The sequence below is a fragment of the Hemibagrus wyckioides genome, linkage group LG17, assembly GCF_019097595.1.
Source record: "Hemibagrus wyckioides isolate EC202008001 linkage group LG17, SWU_Hwy_1.0, whole genome shotgun sequence".
NCBI lineage: Eukaryota > Metazoa > Chordata > Actinopteri > Siluriformes > Bagridae > Hemibagrus > Hemibagrus wyckioides.
The window spans coordinates 22,935,145-22,959,533 of NC_080726.1; the positions used below are offsets into that span (position 1 = coordinate 22,935,145).

Consider the following 24,389-nt stretch of genomic DNA (forward strand, 5'->3'; position numbering starts at 1 on the left):
GTGTTTGTGTGTTCACCTGGGGAAGAGATGGCACCCACATCCATTGTATGTTATAAAGTGACATTTCTGTTGTCTGTCAATTGAATGATTAGTTTTATTCGTCTTAATTTATAGGTTTGTGCAAACATACATGATGGACAGTGTATAGTTAAGAATGTTTTAATTGTCCAGGCTGAATTTAGCCTGTGGGGAAAAAACTATTCTTGTGCCTGGGTGCTCTGGTGGTCAGTGCCCTGTAGTGCCATCCAGAAGGCAACAGATCGAAGAGAGAGTGGACTGGGTGTGAGGGGTCCAAAGTGATTTTCTTAGCCCTTTTCCTCACTCTGGAGGTATAAAGATCTAGGAGGTTGGTCAGGGGGGCACCAATAATCCTCTCAGCAGTCCTGACTGTCCGTTGTAGTCTCTTTGATGTCTGATTTGGTAGCTGAACCAAACCAGACACTTATTTCATATCTAAAAGTGCAGTAATCTATTCAAATGATATGATTTGAAGACGATCCTTAAGACTAAGGTTTACATTAGCTAGTTTCCTTATGCCTACATTTCTACTCACTCAGTCAGATCATTTTCCAAATTCATGGGACACCAGATTCCTCGTGTAAATACTCATACAAATGATTGGTGCATAAATCTGTTCATATCCATCTTGATAAATGAGGCCCATTGGCAGAATGCGGTGAGCGATGACTCCACCTGTCGACTATACAGCGCTTGGATGTGCATGGATTATTCAACTGAGGCAGGTTCCAGTGAAGCTGTGATAATGAATACACGCTTATTTTAAATATTGTTTTGTGTGCGGTATTATAACATACATTATAAAATGTATCAGATCGAACATGCGGTTTAGTTTAGTTTAGTTTAGTTTAGTTTAGTTATGCTACACTGGGAATCTTAAACCGTTGTACCCTGCTGTAATTAACACTGTATGTAACTCATTCAGGAGTGAAGTGTGCGCTTGAGAGCTGTATATGATCTCAGTAGGCTTTAATATTCCGATACTGACATGTCACACAGTCAAGGTTTTCCTTTTTTCTCAGCTGAAGTAGAAATATTTGCCCCGTATAATTGCCACGCTGCTGATATCCCGATACCATGCGGCAGAAACATCCGAGTCACAGTAAGCGCATTGATTTGTGAAGAAGCATAACAGATTAGAGTGGCTTCATTAACAACACTAAACAGCAGTTTAATATCAGCCCATTCCCTTGGCTGGATCTAATTCTCAGCTTTAGTCACTAACAGCTTGTAGCTGAATGACCTCATCATCAGATCGCATCAATGATAATTATGTATTTATGCTAAGGATCCCTTATGTACTATTGACTTGCTTAAGTATTGACTTATTTATCAGCAACTACGTCTGTTTGCAGCTGTGATTTAAACATGATCTCAAACCTCAACAATTTTGTTATAGGATCAGAATCGATTTTCCATGAAGAACTGTGGCAGAACTTTTGTAACTGGCTGTGGATGAGATCATCTTCCCAGTGCTGGAAATGGTGTCACAAGCTGCAATAGGAAGGAATTTGGGGGATGCTGATGTTGAGTATTGAATGTCTTTGCCATGTTACACTTCACAGTGGTGGTTAATGACTCATATGAAAGTAGACACTTTCACAGGGCTTTATGAATTCATAAGTATTTGGGCAATATATTCATAGAAATGTTAAAAAAAACAACGGTCATTTCACAGAAATGTTCAAATTAAATGATGATACTAGTTATTCCAACAATGGTAAAACAAACCTCCCACACTGAAAGCCTATAGCCTATGATGTCCCATAAGTCGATTTCCATCCTGCTGACATACTGGTATGACCACGTCTATCTAAGCTATGCACATCTTTTTATGTGGATCAACATTTTCCAAAACGTGCCTCGGTCCAGTTTGGTTTCTAAATGATGATGTAAGCGCTGACAGTGGAACCATTATCCAAATGGATTAAGAGGATCACTGTAGCTGAGGTAAGAATCAGAAGAAGAATCATTTCACCTTGAAAGAGCGTGTTTACTCGTGTGTAAAAAACCTTAACTGCCGCAATGAAATCATTTATCTATGAGAGAAAGAAAGAAATTATTATATACATACTGCAACCGGTAAATTATTTATATTCGATATAGAGCGGCAATCTAAAGAGTAGGTCGTATTTCACTGTCGTGCCACGTTCGGTATATATATCTGCTGCTTAATGGGCTCTCTGCTGTATTAGTAAGACCTGTACTGCACTTAGGGATCAAGTGCTTGTCCTTGTGGGTGATGAAATCACGAGAGTGAGGTCATAGCAGTGGGATCATACACTGTTGCCAGTCTGCTCCCCGTTAGCTGTGATTCATATGCTAATTAGCGCTGGCCTGCTGCCTACGTTCTGGCTGGGTGATCTATGAGCGGAGGACAACAGGTGGAGGAAGGCGAGGATGTGGGCTGGCAATTCGACCTCGCTTCCTCCCATGCACCTCTTTTGAAATTTGTTTACATCTGCTAGAGCTGCGGCTCCCGCAGCGTAGATTACACGGCGGGGGGAGAACATGCGGCCATCCACGGACGCGTTGGGCGTTGCGCGTCGATAAGCGAGCAACATTCGCAGTGATAAATCAGTTTTTAAACCTTTTAGGGATTAGGAGAATAATGCAGCGCTGTCATCGCCTTCCCATTTGTTTTTATTTTATGATACTTGTTATTCTAGGGAGTGCGAAATGTCCGGAAACACTTATCACTCATAAGCTGTGGTGCTGTCATGGTGTAGGTTTTTGAGTTAGACTAAAAGCCTGATCATAAGGACTAAAGCTAACCTTTATGGAGCCTTTACATCAGGATTAAAAAGCAATAGGGCTAGACGAAATTATATTATCACTGTCAGACCCACAGTGCTGTGTGAAGCAAAACTATGAGTTACAGTGGATGGAAATCACATCCCTCAATGATGAAGACATTCCAACAATTTCTCACGACTCACTTCATGTTAGCATCAGTCAGGCTATGTACTTCCTTTCCGTAAGAGATGACTTAACATAGAACATTATCTCAGAATCTTAGCTAAAATATTTATTTCAGCTTTTAGTTACTAAATCAGATTTTCAGCCGTTCAAAATTTAGCTTTACTTTTTTAATCTTTTTGTGGTTTTGCTTCTGTACTTTCTTAGAATGCTATGCTGGAATTTTTACTCGCACCTCCAGGTTTGTGGGCTTGCCCTTGCCCATGCAGGTTTTTTCCCCACAAATCTTCTGTGAGATTCAGGTCAGGGCTTTGTTGTGGTCACTCCAATACTTTAAGCTTTAAGCTATTTTGTTACACCTTTGGTGTATTGGGTAAGCTTAGGATCACTATCCTGCTGGAAGATTTGACCAGGTTTTAACTTTCTTTCTGCTTCCTGGTTATGTTGCTTCATTATTTTTTAGCTAATCCTCCTTCCTTGTTATCTACATCATCTGCTAAGTCTCCTCCACACCTCCACAGCATGATGCTGCCACCTCCATGCTTAGGATGAGGTTCTTCCGATTGAAATCCTCACCTTTGTTCCTCTACACTTGCTGCTTCATCAGTTTCTCTCGGTGTTGTCCTGAGGGTTCAGTTTAAACTTTTCCGCTTGTTCTTCCCTGGGAGTTTCGTGCGTGCCTCTTTCCCAAACCTTGCTGTTATTTGTGTGGTGAGTGGTTACTTCAACTTGAATTAAACTGGACTTGCTTGGATTTTCTCATTGTATCAATAGCAAAGAGGTACTCGCTGTAAATACAGCCACATATACACTCCCACTTAACTCTTGATAAAGACAAGCAGCTTCTTAAATCTTCCTTTTAGTCAGTACAGCAGTTTCTGGAAACTTCTAGAAAGTCAACTTGGTGCATGGAAAGTTTTATTCCACTGGAACTCTGGAAAAGTGAAGTTCTAATTAAAGCTGAAATAAATCTGTCTCTATCTGATTGATTTGAAATGACTCAGGTGTGAACAAAACGGACGCCGTTATGGATTTACCGAAATGAGCAAATTGGGTAAATGTGAAAGCAATTATTTTGAAAGTCTTTAGCCTACACTCTTAAAAAATTAAAGTGCCAGGAAAAAACAAAACGAGGTGTAGTGATGCTGTAGAAGAACACCTTTCAGTAAATGGTCCTTAAAAGATCCCGTTTTTTTTCTTAGTGCCATAAAATATATATTAATAGTCCAATTAAATAAAGAACATTTTGTGCAGCGGAAACCTTCCATGGAACCTTCTCCATAGAAGCGTTTGAGAACTTTTATTGTTAGGAGTGTAGACAACACCTAGACCACTTTATATGAAAGGACACATGACACTCATGCCGGAATACCGGCGAAAGGCCACTTGCCGAGCTCAGGAAAAATGTGACAGGACCGATTCCACGTTTGAAGAGAAACGTGTGAAACCCATCAGGCTTTCCTAAAATAGCAACACTTTTCTGTTGTCTGTTGTGTGTAGGAGAAAATTATCTGTTTTACAGCACTGAATGTGCGTGTGTGTGTGTGTGAGTGTGTGTGAGTGTGTGTGTGGCTGGGGGAGAAAAATGGCAGTGCTTCCTGAGCTAGGATTAAGATAAAGTAGGACAAACAAAAAAGTAATCAAACTTGCTTAAAAGGCATCTGAGCCAGCTGTTCCTCTCTCATTCAGTGTGGGATTACAGAGTAATGACGCTTCGAAGGCAGCGTTAATACTCCTCATCCAGCGCTTTCGCAAAGCGCCCTATATGAAACCACTAGATTTATTGTCTTTTCCGTTTAGCGTGATGCGTTTGGGCTTTTACTAATCATTCAGGCGGTTTGATTCGGCAGGTAACAGATGAGACGTGATCATTAAAAACGTGTTTCTATCACCTCTTACCTCACCTGGCATGTTCGGGTCTTCTGAAACTTCTTCATTAGGATTGTAGTGGATCAGCAGTTACTGTACAGTTCTGCACCACTGACCGGATGGAGGTGAATTTAAATCCCACGCCTGTCAGAGATCCAGACAGACCGCCTTGGGCGAGGAACTTAAACCTGCACTGCTCAGGAATACGCTGGGATTAAAGCGAATAAATCAAAGATCTGATCGGTCTGATCATCGCATTTTAATCCGCAGAGGCGTCTTTTTATACCGTACCGTTTACTTTCTCGACATCCCGTGTTAATCAATTTTTCCACGGCCCCTTCCTGCCCCGGATCTGTGAGTGTTTGTAAACACAGACAATGTCGCCTCTTCCCGCAAGCCAGGCCTTCATTAACTAAGACCTGTGGGTGGACAGAACAGTTATGTTATTTTAACTCACCTCTTGAGTGGATTTATTTATGCAGTTCTTTGTCATGCTGAAGTACACAATAACAACAGCAACAACAACAACGCCGAAGCGTTCTGATCCTGCCAGTGGTATATCTCTTATTCATACTGCTCGCCTCCTCACAACGACTTCTACGATTTGTCAAGCAGGTACCTATGCTGCATGCAGATCTACTTAATATCCATAAAGCAGCTTGTGTAAACGTTTTTTCATACTGATAATGCTTGAAAATGATGTGTTTTGGATAGAAGCTGTAGTCCGTGAAGGTAAGAGATTTGTGTATTTGTTTCGTGCCCCTTTAAATGTAAATAAAAAAAAAAAGGACCAAATGTTGAAGGAGGAGCTGAGCAGAATTTGGCAGTGGCACATTAATAATGCACTGCCCAACAGGCTTGCCATTTAGCGTCCCTTCATGAGTCCTACAGGAGGCCGAGAAGAAAGCGGCCCTGGCCTTTTGAAACGAGCTCAACCTGAGTGAGGCTCTGCAACAGAAGTGGCCTTTTATTCTTTTCGCTCATAGAACAGAGGTTCAGATCGTGTTCCCACTTGGCAACCAAGCAAGACTACAATTTCCTTCAATAATGCAGAATGCGTTTAAACTGATGAATGATTTTAACGCTCATGAGCGAATACGGCCGGAGTTTATCTGGGACAGACACTGACAGTTCGAGATCGGATGTAAATCCAGGTTGTTTATTTGGAGCGTGGCAAAATGAGGAATAGTTAAAAGGAACAAGGGGAAAAGCAAACAATCCGACAGGCAGGAAGCAGGGTCAAAAACAGGCACAGGTCAGTCAGGGTAACTGGTTCTGTACAGGCTTAGCAAAAAAAAAAAAAAAAATCAAGGTCAAGGGCAGAAAATGTAACGGATGTGAGAGAACTGGACTATAATAATAAAAGGAATAAACAGAACATAGTAAGTAATCAGAGGTAACAGGATGAGAAGGATGGTGCAGGCTGTTGCTGGGAGCCAGAGTCCATAGTGGTAAGGTTTGTGGGCGTGTCCATGATGTGTGATGATGTTACGATATCCTTCTTCACTTAGATAAGACAAAAAGCTATTTCACTGCTGTCTATAAGAGATATATAACAACACAAAAATAAACATTTGGGTTCGCAGTGGAAAACCCGGTCGTCCCAAATTAATATCATTTGTTTTTATCTCAGAGCAGATCTGCAGAAAACACTCGTCACTTCCACATAGGACTTTAGGCTTCCTTTTGATTTTTGATGCGTCCTGTGGGTTTGGCTTTTGTCATGTAGATCTGGCACACTCATATATATATATATTTATTATCTCACAGGTAAGAAAGACAGAGTAAACAGTACTTTGTGTCTTATTTAAAATTTTCTAAATGTTGAGCACAGGATAGAAACAATGGAAATGACACACTCTGTATATGAAGTTTATAAAGATATATATTTTTATCTCTCTCTCTCTCTCTTTCTCTCTCTCTCCCTCTCTCTCTGCCTCTTTGTCTCTCTGCCTCTCTCTCTCTCTCTCTCTCTCTCTCTCTCTCTCTCTTACACACGCGCACACACACACACACACTGATATAACCATTATTATTATTAATATATCTTATTCAAATAGCAAATCAGCCATTATTATGATCTCCTCATTGTTTAATCTGCATCTCTCTCTCTCTCTCTCTCTCTCTCTCTCTCTTTGTCTCTCTGCCTTTCTTGCTGTCTGCCTCTCTGTCTCCCTCTCCCTCCCTCCCTCTCTCTCTCTCTCTCTCTCTCCCTCTCCCTCTCTCTCTGCCTCTTTGTCTCTGTGCCTCTCTTGCTCTCTGCCTCTCTCTCTCTGTCTCTCTCTCTCTCTGCCTCACTCGCTCTCACGTGCTCTGTCTCTCTCTCTCTCTCTCTCTCTCTCTCTCTCTTACACACACACACACACACACACACACACACACTGATATAACCATTATTATTATTAATATATCTTATTCAAATAGCAAATCAGCCATTATTATGATCTCATTGTTTAATCTGCATCTCTCTCTCTCTCTCTCTCTCTCTCTTTAGTCCTGAGCTTTGACAGCTTTGTGGTTGTGCTTCTCAGCGACGTCACACACTGTGCTTGTCAATCTAGTAGACCTGGGTGATACGACCTAAATAAATGTAATATGATAAATATATTAACACCCATCATATGAATATGAATTTCTGTTTTATTTTACCAGTGTCTTGGTGTATATCATATTATCATGAAAATGATGCAAAGTATATCCGTGAGATTGTGTGATGATCCAAAGACCTCTAGAACTCCAGTATGTAGATCTGGGTCATGTGACCGGAGCACAATGCAAAAAAAATCATGTCAAGAGCTTCAGTTAGTGTTTATATCTAACAACAGAATATGATCTTTTCACACACAACAGTCCCCATCCATGCTGAGGGTCTGCAGGCTGAAATGCCTTGTTGGTGAGAATGACCGTAGAGGTTTAAGCTGACAGGAAGGATATAGTAACTCAAATAATCACTCTTTACAACTATGGTAAGCCCTGAGGTGTTTGAGCTGCAACAGTAGAAGATCAAACTGGGTTTCACTCCTGAACTGGAGTCTGAGGCTCACAAACTCACCCATACTGGACAGTTATATTAGAAAAAAAAATTAGAAGATCATCACCTGGTCTTCAGTCTTCAGCTTTCTCTGATGGAACCTGATGTAGTATTTCACTGTTGTTGCGCACCAACTTCAAGGTTTGATGTGTTCTGAGATGCACTTCTGCTCACCACGGTTGTAAAGAGTGACTACTTCCTGTCAGCTTACACCAGTCTGGTCATCCTCCTCTGACCTCTCACCTGTAGAACTGATGTCCACTCAGTGTTTTTCCCACCATTCTATGTAAACTCTAGAGTATGTTCTGTAATATAAAAATCCCAGGAGGTCAGCAGATTCTGAAATAGTCAAACATCTGGTAAACGCAACCATGATCAGAATTTTTCTTCATTCTTATGTTACATTCCATAAAGCTCTTGCCTTGTATCTTCACAATTTCTTGCATTGTCCTGCTTCCACATGAAGGACAGGTGTTACTAAAGACCATAAAGTGGACGATGAGGTACAGGCTGGTGAGTACATGGTGTTCAAACTGAGTTATGTTAAAATCAATGTTCCAGAATCTAGTCTTGAATATTGAGAATAATAATGCTGTTGAATAATTTAAACTTATTGAGTGAAGTGATACACATAAAATGCTCGTGGGCTTGAAGGGTTTGTCGGTTGTCGAGCTACTCATGTAGCTCAGTATCGACTGGAGTTCATGTCAGTAAGATATATAATTGCTTAAATGCAAATATGATGTCCAGTCATGTGACCTTAACGGAGATTGTTGACAAAGCTCCCTGCTCAAGTTGCTACTGTATCTCGAATGGCTAAAAATAATACTGCCGCTTTCTCCTTTTTGGCTCATGTATAACAGAGGACAAGGGAGTGGAGACTTGGGGCCAGGGTCTTATCTGCGTGGTGCAGAGCCTTGAGACAGGAGCATGGACAGGGTCGAGTGTGTTTCGCTCTTCCCCTTAACTAGGCGTGTGGTATTGCTGCGGACCTTACGGGCCAGCTGGAGGTAAACAGTGACACTTTTCCTCTGTTCTTCTCTCTACCTTAAGCAGAGCTCATGAATTACTCATGACTCTTGTCTCCTGAAAGATGCGGCATGTTTCAGAACAGCTTGTCCTTGTCCTTGCTTGTTCATGGGTCTTGTGCAAGTTATATTTAATTCAGCAAGGCGATTGGGCAGGGAGTAGGGAAGAGAGTGACAGAGAGAGAGTGTGTATGGGCATGATATGAGTAGAATGCATTTTGGGACCAGGCACGTTGGCATACAGTGCAGTTTGGACTTGTCAATCAGACAGTTAGTGTTAGAAGTTGCTGGTGAAATACGCTGTTAGTCCCGGGGTTCAGCTGAATCTAAGTATACTGTTCAACAATTAGTAATGAATGTCCATCCGTCCGTCCATCCGTCCGTCCATCCATCCAATCCATCTGTCCGTCTGTCCATCTAATTCATCCAACCATCCATCCATCCATCCCTTCATCCCTCCCTCCATCCATCCATCCATCCATCCATCCATCCATCCATCCATCCATCCATCCATCCATCCATCCATCTATCCATCTAGCCAGCCAGCCAGGCAGCCAGCCATTTTCTTTACTCCCTACGCAGGGTCAAGTGGAACTTGGAGGCTTTCCCAGGAGACTTAGGGGGCACCACAATGCAGGGCATTATCACACACACACACACACACACACTATAATAATAATAATAATACATTTTATTTATAGGCACCTTTCTCAACACTCAAGGACACCAAACAATAAGTTACAAAACAAAGCACATAGAAACAATACGACAAAAAAACAAGCAACAACAACAAAAAACTAAATACAGAAGAGACTGAGACTGTGTGAGAGGGCAAGTAAGATTTATTAAGAGTAAGCAAGCTTAAACAGGTGAGACTTGAGTCTAGATTTAAAGATAGACAGTGAGTCAATGTTACGGATGTCTGGAGGTAAAGAGTTCCAGAGCCGAGGAGCAGAGCAACAGAAAGCCCTCTGCCCCATGGTGGCGAGACGAGCAGAAGACACAGACAGATGAAGAGAAGAGGCAGATCTAAGAGAACGAGAGGGAACATGAATATGGAGAAGATCAGACAAGTAAGAAGGGGCAAGATTGTCAATAGCTTTAAAAGTGAGAAGAAGAATCTTAAAGTCAATGCGAAGTTTGACCGGAAGCTGCTGCAAAACCGGAGTGATGTGGTGAAATGAAGGAGTTTTAGTGGTGATACGAGCTGCCGAGTTTTGAACCAGTTGAAGTTTAAGAAGAGATGGACCATTTAAAGGTGACACTCATCATCCATCGCATATCTTTGGACTGGGAAGAAAACCGGAATACCTGAATGAATTCCCCGAAGCACATGGAGAACCTACAACCTCCATACACGCAGACCATAGGCAGGAATTGAACCTCCCAATCCTGGAGATTGTGTGGCAAACCATTAAGCCTCAGTGTCTCCCTATCAATGACCCAGTGTCTCATTGATGTTTTCTTTTGTAGACTTTATAAAATACATTTTTTAATGCTCAATATATCATCTTCACCTCTACGGACAATATAAACAATGTGTATACGAAATACATTCAAAAGCCCCTGAACATGCTTGGGGATAGTTTCAGTGTGTGTGTGTGTGTGTGTGTGTGTGTGTGTGTGTGTGGGAAGGCAAAATCATAGCTGTTAAACTGGGTAAGAAAAAGCTGCAGTGTTCTGCCCAGTCCCATGTTTTGTTTACCTGGAATCTTATGTGTAACGTGAGTCAGTGAGCTGCTTAACTGCTTGGACTGTGAGAAAGGAATAAGAACAAGAGTAAGTGATTATTATGCATTTATAACTCATTTATAACAATATAACGTTTCTATTATAGCACAACCCTCAACAAGAAGTCGTTCCACATTGCTGGATGCTCTTGATTTTGTAGATTTTGTCTGTCATCCAACTAGGAACATTTGTTATTAGTCATTTAATCCTTTTTACCAGGACATAAACATTGACTTATCAGGCATCTTCCATCAGTATAAACAAATGAATTTATTTTATCGTCAGAAGTCTGATGTAAAATAAATCAGGACACTGTTAGTGTTTGTTTTTATGTCTGTTAGGATAACCGTGAATTTCAGTGGTTCTGAGTATTAGTGGAACGTTTCTGAGAGCAGAAGTGGGTTTGATATCAGCATTTACTTTGAAGATACATAGAAACGTTTGTGTGAAATGCTTATGAAAAACTACAAATTCATAACGCTCTTGAGTGTCTACTTTCATATGAGTCATTAAGCACCACTGTGGAGTGTGACATGACAAAGAAATTCAGTGCTGCACATCAGCAACACAAAGCAGACACAGATTCCATTTTTTGGCCTCTGGGAAAACGAGTTAAACAGACAGCAAATGAAAACATTTGTTTTCGAAGTCAGTAGGCATTAGGATTTATTTTCTTTCACCGGTTGCTGAACCTACTTATCTGTCCGGCAATGCGATATCTGCTTGTCCGGAGCATCTGGTGTACTGGCCTGTCCACTCCTGATGCCAAAAATGACGTCATCTCTGTATAATGTAACGCATATCTAATTAAGTAAGTAAAACTATTAGCTGGTGAAAAGCATACGGATTTACGTTGATGTAGTTCAGTGCCAAGATTAGTAATGATCTTTTTTTTTTTTTTTTTTGGTCAGAAACAAAAGGGTTAACCATTCTAAATGTGCGTTTCTCCTCGTCTCGAGGTACTTGAGAGAGTAGGGGTTGCTGGGTAGGACAGATGTCAGCATAGCACATCCTTCTTTTCCTTCAGTTTCCCTGCCTCTGGGTCTGTTGGGTCATCAGCTCAGCCCTCACACACACACACACACACACACACACACATGCTCACAAAAATACACCCTAGAGGACTCTTTTTCTTTCTGTGAACATGGTCATAGAGAACAGCCTGGGGGACACAGTGGACACTCAGTCAGCAGTGACCGCCAACCACAAAGGAATCAGTGGCTTATGCAGGCAGCGGCACAAGGCAAGACTGAATATATATGTTACACTTTAGTGGTTTCATTATTGGCCCTTGTGGCCATGGAAGAGAAAAGACACTTCCTCACTCCTCGCTCTCCTGCTTTTTACAGTCTTTTGTTCGGGAAGTTTTGCTATGAAATAATTCCTGATTTGCAGTCCAATTACGAGAATCTGAATGACTTTGAAAGTATTTAGTAAACTGGAGAAGTGATGCAGCGTGAGAAGGGACCTGACAGATTGTGCGTGGCGTAAAAGGGCCGCCAGAGTCGTGCGAGTTGTGGCGGTGGAGTGCTGCGTGTGTGTGTGTGTGTGTGTATATTTCACAGTCCACAGGCTGACAGATGACCACTTCAAATGCTGCCGTGCGATCTGACAAATGAACTGCTCAGAGAGACAGTTTTCCCCCCCACCATTTGTCCCTGCTGGATGGATTTGAATATTCATACTTTAAAGAGGCAAAGCTGACATTCAGGGCTTTCACTGTGTCCTCCAAAATATTAACGTCCTCTGAACATCTATAACAGGAACGATCGAAATCCAAACCGGGAACGGTGGCATAGCAACGCCTCGATCGAAGAGCCGAGCTTGCTGAATCGGTATCATAATTAAGAATTGAAGTGAGGATTAATGACGGCCAATTCAATTTCCATTCAATTTTCATTTGCAAACACTAAATGATTAGATTAAGCTTTGCCATGCTCCATTACACTGATACAAATCTATACCAGACAAGAGAGGCAATATGGTTGCTAATGTGATGATTATTCCATTCTGCTGTGTGTAAATTGCTGTTTATCTCTGATTGAGCTGGTAAGACATTCAGAAGGCTGAATGAAGTCTTTTCATTTTGAAGGGGTTTTTTTTCCAACACACACACACACACACACACACACACACACAGTAATCCCAGGCAACTTCATAATGATCCGACGAGCTATCTGAATGGAGTGAAATGCAGGGATAGGACAGGACAAACGACTCTACCTTTGTTAAAGGCTTTCCACGCTGCGACACCCCGGGTTATTGTCACTCTAAACAGAGATTATAACCCTGGGTAGAGGAGGGTGTTGTGCCGGATGTGTACAGCGTAAAACGAGGCGGTGTTAGAACGTTACGCTTTAAGTGCTTAGCGACAGACAGCCAATCAGAAACTCAACAGCGTGTGCCTCATATGACATGAAAACCATGACGGAAAATCAACTGGTGGCAAAACAATGAACATCATGGACCTGCGCACCGTAACGAAAATGATAGAAAATACATGACACTTCTAAATTAGCATAAGTCAGATACACCGATCAGGCATAACACTGTGAGCAGTGAGAGGTGAAGTGAATAACAATGATGATCTCCTCATCATGGCACCTGTTAGTGGGTGGGATATATTAGGCAGCAAGTGAACATTTTGTCCTCAGAGTTGATGTGTTAGAAGCAGGAAAAATGGACAAGTGTAAGGATTTGAGCGAGTTTAACAAAGGGCCAAATTGTGATGGCTAGACCACTGGATCAGAGCATCTCCATAACTGCAGCTCTTGTGGGGTGTTCCCGGTCTGTAGTGGTAAAAGTATCCTTTAAGTCCTGTTAGTTGCTAGGTGAAACCCATGGAGGCCCCACCGCGCATCTTACTGGACTTAAAGGATCTGCTGCTAACATCTTAGTGCCAGATACCACAGCACACCTTCAGGGATCTAGTGGAGTCGACGGATCAGGGCCATCGTAGCACTTGGGTTTCTTTTTAAATAAATTATTTGCTACATTTATTTTTGAACAGTGTTAAAGATAATAATATATTTAACCCCGGAAGACTGTTAAAGAGCATTGAAAATAATTTCAGATGAAAGTCTATGCCTCATACGCAGATTGCTGAGTCGGCAGAAGCGGCAATGTCTGAGACAGTGAGGACCCAATTTAGGTTTAAATTAATGAAAGGAAACAATAAGGCTTTTCACGCCGCAGTTACCCCCAGGTGCTGTCGTTATAAACCCTGCTTTTAATCCCGGGTAGAGCAGGATTTCACACTTGGAAATGCACTTTTTACCCGGGGTTATGCAAACCCAGCTCCGAAGCTTTGCAGTGTTAGAATGTTACTGCTTGTTGCTTAGCAACAGGAATAGAGACGTTGTGCTGTATTTATCTGATCATGGTTGTTTATTATGAAAATATGTAAATAAGAAGGTTAATCCAGGGTTTAGGAAACTACAGACTGAAATGTAAGATTATGAATAGTCAGGATTAGTTTGTAAGCCCGGGTCAATTGGCTACAGTGTGGAAGGGGAAACAAAATGACCCAGGATTCCTTTTACCTGGGGTTTACCATCACCTAAAGTACCTAGTTGACATGCAAAGTATCTAGATCAGTGAACTACTTGTTTGATGTTTTAATGCATGAAAACGTGATTAATTGGGTAGTGGTGGCTCAAGTAGTTGATGCACTGGGTTGTTGATCAGGGATCAAGCCCCAGCACTGCCAAGCTACTGCTTTTTGGCCCCTGAACAAGGCTCTTAACCCTCACTGCTCCAGTGGTGCTGTATCATGGGTGACCACGTGCTCTGACCCTGATCTCCGAGGCGAAGCAAGAATCTAATGGATATGTGACAGATAAAGACTTCTTCTTCCTAAATTTAAGATGTCGTGATCTTCCTGTTGTGTTAAATATATCTAAGTGCTTCAGATATACCGATCAGGCATAACATTATGACCACCTGCATAGTGTCGTGTTGGTCCCCCTTTTTTGCTGCCAAAACAGCCCTGACCTGTCGAGGCATAGACTCCACTAGATCTCTGAAGGTGTGCTGTGGTTTCTCCATGGTCACCACCTCGCAACTTACAGGACTTAAAGGATACTTTTGATAGATAATGACCGCTGCAGACCGGGAACACCCCACAAGCTCTGATCCAGTGGTCTAGCCATCACAATTTGGACCTTTTGGTCAAATTCTCTCAAATCCTTACTCTTGTCCATTTTTCCTGCTTCTAACACATCAACTTTGAGGACAAAATGTTGACTTGCTGTCTAATATATCCCACCCACTAACAGGTCTTATTCACTTCACCTCTCAATGCTCACAATGTTATAGCTGATCTGTGTAGGTATACAGCATAATACGTAAGGGCAACTTTGCTAAATAAGTTAACTATGTAACTAGAAACGTATTTCAACAAACACGAGCTAGCTAGCTAAAGAAACTAGCATGCTACTGAATCCTCGACAGCATTTAGCTATTTATCCAGCGGTACACAAATTTCGTTGGAAATGAAGGGGGTATACCTCAGCATAGCTCACTTGGTTAGACATCATAAGAACAGAAGTTGTGTTAGTTGTGAAAATACAGAAAAGACATTTGTAAACTGATGGTAAAACTTTCTGACATTTAATTTTCTTGACTGCTGCTTTCACTCAAGTGAATTATTAGTACATTAGCACAACTTTTACTTTTATATACATCAGTATGATTTGTAATCTTTTCAGCACTAGTAAATGGTCACAGTTATATACAAAGCACTTTTTCCTTTTCAGTAGTTTCAATTCTAAGCACGAATTCTTAGGTGCACTTTTTAACCGCGATGATGCTTTAACTTTAATCGTGATCATATTTTATGATTGCTTAGCTGTCTTTTTGGTAGCCACGTTGATTGCAGTATTAGCTAATCTGCTGGAAAGTCAACCTGACCTCAAACTGACCCTTTTTTTCCCTGCTCATATCACTGGTTGGATCGTACATGAGTCACCTGCTTTAATCGCTTGAAGAGTGAAAATCCTTCTTTGTCCTTTTTTCTTTCACAAAAGTGCAAATGCTTTTATCCAGCTCTCGACGGTTTCAGATTTTTCTCACCTCCCGCACACCCAGAACGGAAAAGTGGTCAGTTCGTGTTCTAGTCACAGCAACGCCAATTAGCAAATAGCAACACTAGCAGGAGTGTCACCTCCTCTGATGGTATAGACGGTGGTGGTCATGCGGGATTGAGTGCAGGTTAGTGTCTAGATGAAACCGTGGATAGTCTGTCCTTCATAACAAAATGTCTGTTTCATGTTGTCTTTTTCCACAAAATGCGGTTCAGCAATGAATTTCTTTGTCACATCACACTCCACAGTAGTGTTGAATGACTCAAATGAAATGAGACACTCAGTGCTTTAAGAAGTTGTAGTTTTTCCTAAGTAGTTCAGTTTTTACCTAGCCTACTAGGAGCAATGTATTCATAAAGCAGTTATATTTTTTACACAATTGTTTATATCTTCAAAATACATAGTGATATCGAACCCATTTCTGCTCTGTTAGATGTGGAAAATTGTTGAATCATGAAAAGAGCACATTATTGCTAAGCTCTGTGTGCTGATAAACCAAGCAGCTAAATTCCACAGAGAGACAAAAAAGACAGCTATCGCTTAATCACAGAGTGAAACACAAAAACATTTGTGAATTTTAGCAATCAAGTGGATAAGGCACTGGGTTGCTGTTCAGAGGATCGAGTTTCAAGCTCCATTGCTGGGCAGTTGAGCAAGGCCCTTAACCCTCTCTGCTCCTGTATCATAGCTGCCACTGCACTCTGACCCCAACATCCTCAGCTGGGAAGAAAGAATTCCACTGTGCTGTAATGTACACTATGTTGCCAAAAGTTTTGGGACACCCCTCCAAATCATTGAATTCAGGTGTTGTTTTTCAGGGTTTGGGCTCGGCCCCTTAGTTCCAGTGAAAGACTGTGAGCCAGACCTTCTCGTCCAACATCAGTGCCTGACCTCATAAATGCGCTTCTAGAGAGGAATGGTCAAAAATTCCCATAAACACACTCCTGAACCTTGTGGAAAGCCTTCCCAGAAGAGTTGAAGCTGTTATAGCTGCAAAGGGCGGGACAACTCCATATTACATTCATGTGCATGTAAAGGTGATAATAAAGGCTTCTTGCCTTCAGTTCTTCTTTTTCCTAATCTGCCCGTGTTTACTGTTGAATTTCTTTGTCATGTCACAATCCACAGTGGTGCTTAATGACTCTCATGAAAGTGGATTTCATAGTCTGTTTTTTTCCACACAAATGTTTAAGGTAAATGTTGATATCAAACCCATTTCTACTCTCTGAGATGCCCCAAGCGCTTGATCATAAGCATTTAAAATTTCAAGTGCTTGTTGCACTTGGAGGTTATCCAACCAAAGGAAAAACATCTCCCAACAGCATCCTGACTCGTTTTATATCAGACTTACGGCGATAAAATAATTCATTTCCTGATTCCGACTGAAAATGGAACACCACTAAAAAGGGTTAAATATGTCAGCTTTCCACATCAGACATGAGCAAAACCTACTCTTCCCCCCAGGCTGTAATTTCTGCTCTAATAGCTTTGATTCACTACAAAGAAGAGTCACTAACACGCTGAAAGAACCTAGCTAGCTAAAAGCCTAACAGTTAATAAAATAACTAGCAGTTAATTCAATATCACATCCATTTAGCCAACGCCTGACTGAAATGGATTAGAAATACAACTGCTAGTTATGCGCTACAGAGGACAGCCAAAAGTACAGCTACATTTCATTAAACAGTCGAATTACTCGACATGAATGATCACTGATATTTTCTTCCTTTATATGCGAAAGCATGTTTTCTGTTTCATAGTGTGGATCATTTTAATTCAATTTTAAATTTTATGTTAAGTGTGATAATAATAGACGTTGTCTCAAAGCAGCTTTACAGAAAGATTAAAATTCAGAACAAAAATGTATTTATTTAAAAAAATTATTTATTTAATAATTTATGTACAGAATAAAAATTATTAAATTTATTTAAAAATATATGTTTAAAATAAATAAATAAATAAATAAATAAATATATGTTTAAAAATAAGTTTAAAATATAAATATCATTTTAAAATTTGAAATTAATATTTATCCCTAATAAGAAAGCCTGAGGCATTGATGAGAGGGAAATATATATTTAATCATTTATATTTAATCATTTATATACAGAATATAAATTATTAAATTCATTTAAAAATATGTTTAAAATAAAAAAAAAAGTTTAAAAATAAGATTAAGTAAAATATAAGTATAAATTAAAAAAAAAAAAAAGATTATTTATTCCTAATGAGCAAGCCTGATGTGATGGTGGTGGGGAAAAACTCCCTGAGACAATAGGAGGAAGAAACTTTAAGAGGAACCAGGCATAAATGGGAACCCAAACTCATCTGCATGACACCGAGCACGACAACAGCAGTTCAGAGCCACCGCCATGTGCTCCAAATGGTCCCATATCCCAGTCCCATATGGCGCCTTTTCAAAAATGAATCATTGGATTTTAAGCGATTTTATTTTTCAAGGTTTAAAGTTCAGTGCAATTGAATTTCTAAAGGAAAAAATATATATAATTGCAGTAAGTAAAAGTAAAAGTTTAAATAAACCTATTACAAATCCTGCTACATTAATACTTGTACTTGGAATTGCTTTAAGTTTGTTTTTTTATATGTAGTATACGTTCCTGATTTTTTCTTCCCCTGAATTCCTTTGACTTTTACTTACAACTTTTTAAAAAATTCAATCACAAGCACAAAATCGCTGCGTTCCTTTATAATCATTATAATCTTATTTGTAAAGTCCTAACCTTTTTGACAAAATGACTTCATTTTTTTTTACGTTCATACTTTAAGAGTTTTAAATGCCTGGTGCGAAGAATCCGATGCTGAACACCAGCTTTTATTGTGAATTTTTTTTTTCCTTATGAGTAATTGCACTTGCACCCTTGTAAAGGATTCTTTAACCACCTCTGGTGCAATTTAGCATTTTGGATGTCTATTCAAATGTCTGGCATTCCATTATAAACACTAAATAGAGATGATTCATATGTTGGATCAGAACAAATAGTACAGGCAGGTGAAAGTGATAATGGGGGACATGACAGAGGCAGAGCTGGAGAAGGAATGAACAGGAGTTGGAGAAGGTGCTGTGACAGCTATCAGGAGGAGACTAATGACAGGCAGTGTGTGTGAGGTGTGTGTGTGTGTGTGAGGTGTGAGTGAAACATTTCAGCTCCAGAGGGTTTCTATTCTTTGATGTGAATGCCCTTAGGCCCCAGCCACAGGGCACAGGACATGCTTTTAATCTGTCAATCATCCACTCGGGATTCATAGTTTCCATGGCATTTCCGTGTCCGTCTTATCTGTCGTGCTGTTAGACTCCGTTAACGGCACTGGTGATACTTCAGTCAAGATTAAATTCTTCATTTCTTTAGAAAGAGCTTGCTTCACTTTATTTGGAATCGAATCGAGGCCGAATAATGTCATGTAGCAGAAGAAGCGCTCCGTTTGTCCTGTCCCTTGCTTTGTCTGGAAAATTGTTGAATCATGAAAAGAGCACATTATTGTTCAGCTCTGTGTGCTGAGGCTCAATTCCTCAAAGAAAGACAACTATCACTTTATCGTGGAGTGGAACACAAGGAATTTGTAAATGTTTTCTCCTGGTATTTTAAGAATAAATTATTTGTTCATACTGTCAATTGGTCAAATTCAGTGCTGGTTAGTTAATAGATATCAAAAGATGTCATGCAGAGTGTAATTCTCTCTCTCTCTCTCTCTCTCTCTCTCTCTCTCTCTCTCTAATAGCCCTGAGAGATGATTTCCGCCAGGCCCCGAGTGATGTGGTGGTCGCTGCCGGTGAACCCGCCGTGTTGGAGTGCATCCCACCTCGCGGTCACCCAGAGCCCAGCATCTCCTGGAAGAGGAACAACGTCCGAGTGAGCGACACAGACAGCAGGATCTCTGTGAGTCTTCAGCAATCTATTGATTAGAGCCTGAGCGACTTAGATGGGGGAAAAAAAAAGCCTCGAAGCAGAGAGCGCTGATTGCCAAGTGCTTATTAGAGCTTGACCCCTGATCTGACATGACATCACCGTCTGGCAGTCAGGATTAGCTCGAAGAAGGTGCATCAGCATCTTTAGTAAGCGCTTGTGTCTTCTTCGAGTAAGATTGCTTTTCGAACAGGTGTTATTGTCATTACGGCTGAAGACGTGCATCCAAATCAGGAAGCAAATTGCTTCGAGAAGAAAGAGCACTGATTGATGTTCCTGAGCACTTTGTCGATTGTAAGCGTGTAGTGAAAATGTAACTGTCAGCAAGCAGCAGAAGTGTGATTGCTTTGTGCTGTCGCAGATGCGTGGTGGAAAGCTGATGATCTCACACACCCGGAAGAGCGACGCTGGGATGTATGTGTGCGTGGGATCCAACATGGTGGGTCAGAGGGACAGCGATCCGGCCGAGCTGGTGGTTTTCGGTGAGGGACTTCGCTCCTCGTGTATTCATGTCATGGGTCAGTATGTGATTGGATCTTATTATGTGTATGCGTGTGTGTGAGCAGAGAGACCGGTGTTCATCCGTAGGCCGGTGAATCAAATAGTGCTGGCAGAGGATACAGTGGACTTCCTGTGCGAGGTCCATGGAGATCCGGCTCCTACGATCCGCTGGAGGCGTGAAGGTGGAGAGCTGCCTCGTGCCAGGTCAGAAACCAGCTCTCTTAGAACACCCTAAAAACTGTACTTTTAAAAAACAAAACAGATTAATGATATGATTCCTCTGTCCAATCTTTCTTGAAAAAGAGTGCTGGATTTCATTCTAACTAAGGAGAAGCCACACTCGAGTCTATTATAATCAGCTTTCAGTAGACTCAGGTGTGTCTCCTGCTGGACTGGAATAAAAACCTGCACCCACACCAGCCCCTTGTGGATCGTACACCCTCGATCTGAGGTGTTTATTTTTTAATAAGGCGTGGCCACAAATGTACACCGATCAGGTATAACATCGTGAGCAGTGAGAGGTAAAGTGAATAAGACTGATGATCTCCTCATCATGGCACCTGTTAGTGGGTGGGATATATTAGGCAGCAAGTCAACATTTTGTCCTCAAAGTTGATGTGTTAGACGCAGGAAAAATGGACAAGCGTAAGGATTTGAGCGAGTTTGACAAAGAGGGCCAAATTGTGATGGCTAGACCACTGGATCAGAGCATCTCCAAAACTGCAGCTCTTGTGGGGTGTTCCCGGTCTGCAGTGGTCACTATCTATTAAAAGGAACAGTGGTGACAGGGTCATGGGCGGCCAAGGCCGGGAGCGAAGGCTGGCCCGTGTGATCCGATCCAACAGACGAGCTACTGTTGCTCAAATTGCTGAAGAAGTTAATGCTGGTTCTGATAGAAAGGGGTCAGAATACACAGTGCATGACGGGTCAGGGCTGTTTTGGCAGCAAAAGGGGCAATAGTAGTCAGGTGGTCATAATGTTATGCCTGATCGGTGTATATTTAAAAGGCATAGACAGAAGCTTACAAATTGTTAGATTGTGCCTATGTGATACCAAAATCTGTGTAACTTGAGGCTTAATACAGTATCTCATGGGATTATTATACTCAGTACATGTCTTCCAGCTAATTAAAAAAAAAATCTCTTTCGCCCAGAGGCTAAAAACTGTAATTTGTGCCTGTTTGGGATTGTGCGTATTCAGCACTGAATTTCTTTGTCATGTCACACTCCACCATGGTGGCTATTGGAACTTATGAAAATAGATACTTAGAGCTTTAAGAATTTGTATTTGTAGAAAAAACTGAAACGGTTCTTTCATTTCCGACATCTTTAAAGTAAACGGTGAGATCAAACCCGTTTCTGTTTTCTGTGATGCCCCAAGTGCTTCTTCATAAGCATCTAAAATGTGAAGGTGTAATTTTCAATCACCAAAATTCTGTCTAAGGTTACCAACAGATGGAAAAACATCTCACACCGAAAGCCAACAGCGACCTGACTCATTTTGTATCAGAACTCTGACAATAAAATAATTCACTTGTTTATATTCGAGTGAAATTAAACATTAGAGTGGACGACGCCACACCCACACCACTGGCGGTCGCGCTGATCTAATTGAGCTGATTTCTCCGTGTCTATATGATTGTTGCTGACCACAGAATACATAGTGAGAGCAATGTAATATAGGCACAGAGATAAATAATCGGTGGCCATCGCTTGTCCACTACGTCCCCAGAGATCATCCATCCTTTAAGTCTCTTCAAGGGGAAGCAAACTTCAATAAGTAGAGATGTCAGTCACTGCCAATTTAATAGTATTTAGTATTTATTGCATGCCTTATTACCTATGTTTGTGGATACTGCTGGAGGTTGTAAATTTCCCATTGGGATGAATAAAGCATCTATCTATAAATTCTCGTAGTATACACGGTTATATCCTCTCCATAAGGCAGCGAACGGAACAGTTTCGGTATAACACAATGGTTTTGGAGGTGAGGACTGATGAGCGAGTGTATGTGCAATTCCTCACACCACAAAGCTGTGATTTGTTCTCTTTCTTCGGGTGGGTGTAGATTCGAGATCCGCAGTGACAACACTCTCCGTCTGCTGAAGGTGCGAGAGGAGGATGAAGGGACGTACACGTGTGTGACAGAAAACAGCGTGGGGAGAACCGAAGCTTCGGCGACGCTGCAGGTCCACGGTACATAAAAAACCCATACGACTAACACACACACGCGGCATACACACACCCGGTCCATGACGAGGCACATGTGGGCACTCTGCAGCACTCATAAAATATAAAGCAGATGTCTGTGTTAATGGGTTTGTGTGTATGCTCATGCTTGATTTCCATTAAGCTGATCTGATTATGGCTCTTTGGGCCTGTCAGATGCCATCAGTGTTATCTGGGGGAATTCAGACGGAAGGAGTGTGCTTATAAGCTTCTTGTGCTCCGTCACAGACACTACATGCCGCTTGTGGTAAAGCATATGGATTACTACATCTGACAGCCATTAGGGAAGCAGCGCGGGCCAAGCGATGGAGAGCAAAGTATTAATAGAATTTCTTTGTGTTTGTGTGTGTGTGTGTGTGTGTGTGTGTGTCTCGTGAGGATATGTATATTTGCATGTTTTGACTTTTCGGGGACATTTTGACTTGTCCCCATGAAGAAAAACTGGTTTCTGGTTTGTTGCTGAGGTTAAACTTGAAGAAATGGCATTAATTATTTGGTGCAACAAAAATTGTGACAAACATGAATGCCTAAGGTTAGGTAGAGGCTTAGGGTTATTTATCTACAGGAAACAGAAGTCAATTGAAATATCTTACAAAGAATGTTTGTGTGTGTGTGTGTGTGTGTGAGAGAGAGAGAGAGAGGGATTGGGAGGCATTTTTCAAGGCTTTTTGAAATGGTTATGAGGATTAATGAGATAAAAATCGTCCCATTGTTCTTAGCATATTTCGGCGCAGTAGAGATAGAAGTTTCAATTAACATCCATCAGCAGCCAGACTGATGCACAGAGTGAAACCCAGATGCTTTTGGAAGAGCAGAGCCTTTTTATTATTATTTTTTCCCCCTCGTAATGGATGCTTCATCTCGGCCATCATCTTTAAAGTGTCCTCTGCCCAGTAAGCCCTGGAATGACTTAATGTCCTCCAGATTAGGGCTTGGCCACCCACACATCTGTTGTTTTTCCATTCATCACGAGAGAGTATCGGTTTAAAGCCAGCCAAAACCCTCCCGTGACTTAGTAGTGACTCAGTCACGTGACCACTAAAGAACCCCACTGTCTCGATCATCCAAAATTTATCGGACACGGAGCACAGAATAGGAAATGAGGCGTGGAGGTGATATTAAGTTCAAACTCTAAATATTTCATCCTTCAGAGGAAGATTTCTTCTGTACGGCTCATTATCTCAGTCTCTAAATCTGATGTACACTTTCTGGTCCTGTGGATGGCTGAGTTAATTGGCCCTCTCTCTCTCTCTTTCCTTTTCTCTCTGGAGTATTGTGGTAATCGGCGCCTTATTTTATTCTCCTTTTTGTCGCTGGATTGCTGTGGTAATCGTTTGCTTGTCACACTAGACAATTGTGCTCTTGGAGCTCAGTTTTCCTGGTTGCTTTCTCAGTGCAAGTGCTTATTTGCGTGGGAGTATGATAGTTCACTCTAGATTCTCTCTCTCTCTCTCTCTCTCTCATTTCTTTTTCTCACACCCTCTGCAACACGCCTGCTATGTTTATATGCCTGCTGTGAAATTTCTTGAGCAGCAGGATAGAAGACTGGTTATCAAAACAAAGGCCCACACAGCTCCGTGGCTTAGAAATCCATAGGACAGCCGTGCGTGGAGTTTTCACGGCTTGCCAGCCGACGAATTTACAGATCGTCTCGGAAAACTCGTGAAAAACATAACGTATTTAATTTATACTCTGATTTATCAAGAGACCAAACACAGGGGGGGGGGTGGAGCAGCTAATATGGGCTGGTTTGTAATCTTTTTGCTGCTGGCAGCTCTCACGTTTGCTACAGCTGTCTTGCCAAAACAAGTTCCAGCAGTGTGGAAGCAGAGGATAAATTAGATGGGAGTGCAGGGGAGAGGAGCTCCTATGCTATAATTTGATAGAAATGTAAATCATAGCCTGGCATAATGGTAATAATAATCATTTTGATGTAATACAGTATTGTGCTGCCTTGTAGAGGAACGCTTTCGTATCGGAATTGTAAACTGTTTTCCTTCGCTCACAGGAAATTGCTGTGTAGAAATTGAATCATTAAAGAGAAAGTGTGTTAATTT

The 24,389-nt window shown here is 41.3% G+C and overlaps 1 protein-coding gene across 2 annotated transcripts in view; it reads left to right on the top strand.

The window, feature by feature from the left end:
- zgc:77784 (uncharacterized protein LOC402947 homolog) overlaps nt 1-24,389 on the top strand; it is an 82,556-nt gene that overhangs the window by 13,410 nt on the left and 44,757 nt on the right. For both annotated transcript variants that reach the window (XM_058412862.1, XM_058412863.1), the window contains exons 3-6: nt 19,419-19,576; nt 19,965-20,085; nt 20,170-20,308; nt 22,172-22,299. In XM_058412862.1, the coding sequence (XP_058268845.1) occupies nt 19,419-19,576; nt 19,965-20,085; nt 20,170-20,308; nt 22,172-22,299 (546 nt within the window). The remainder of the gene's footprint in view (nt 1-19,418; nt 19,577-19,964; nt 20,086-20,169; nt 20,309-22,171; nt 22,300-24,389) is intronic.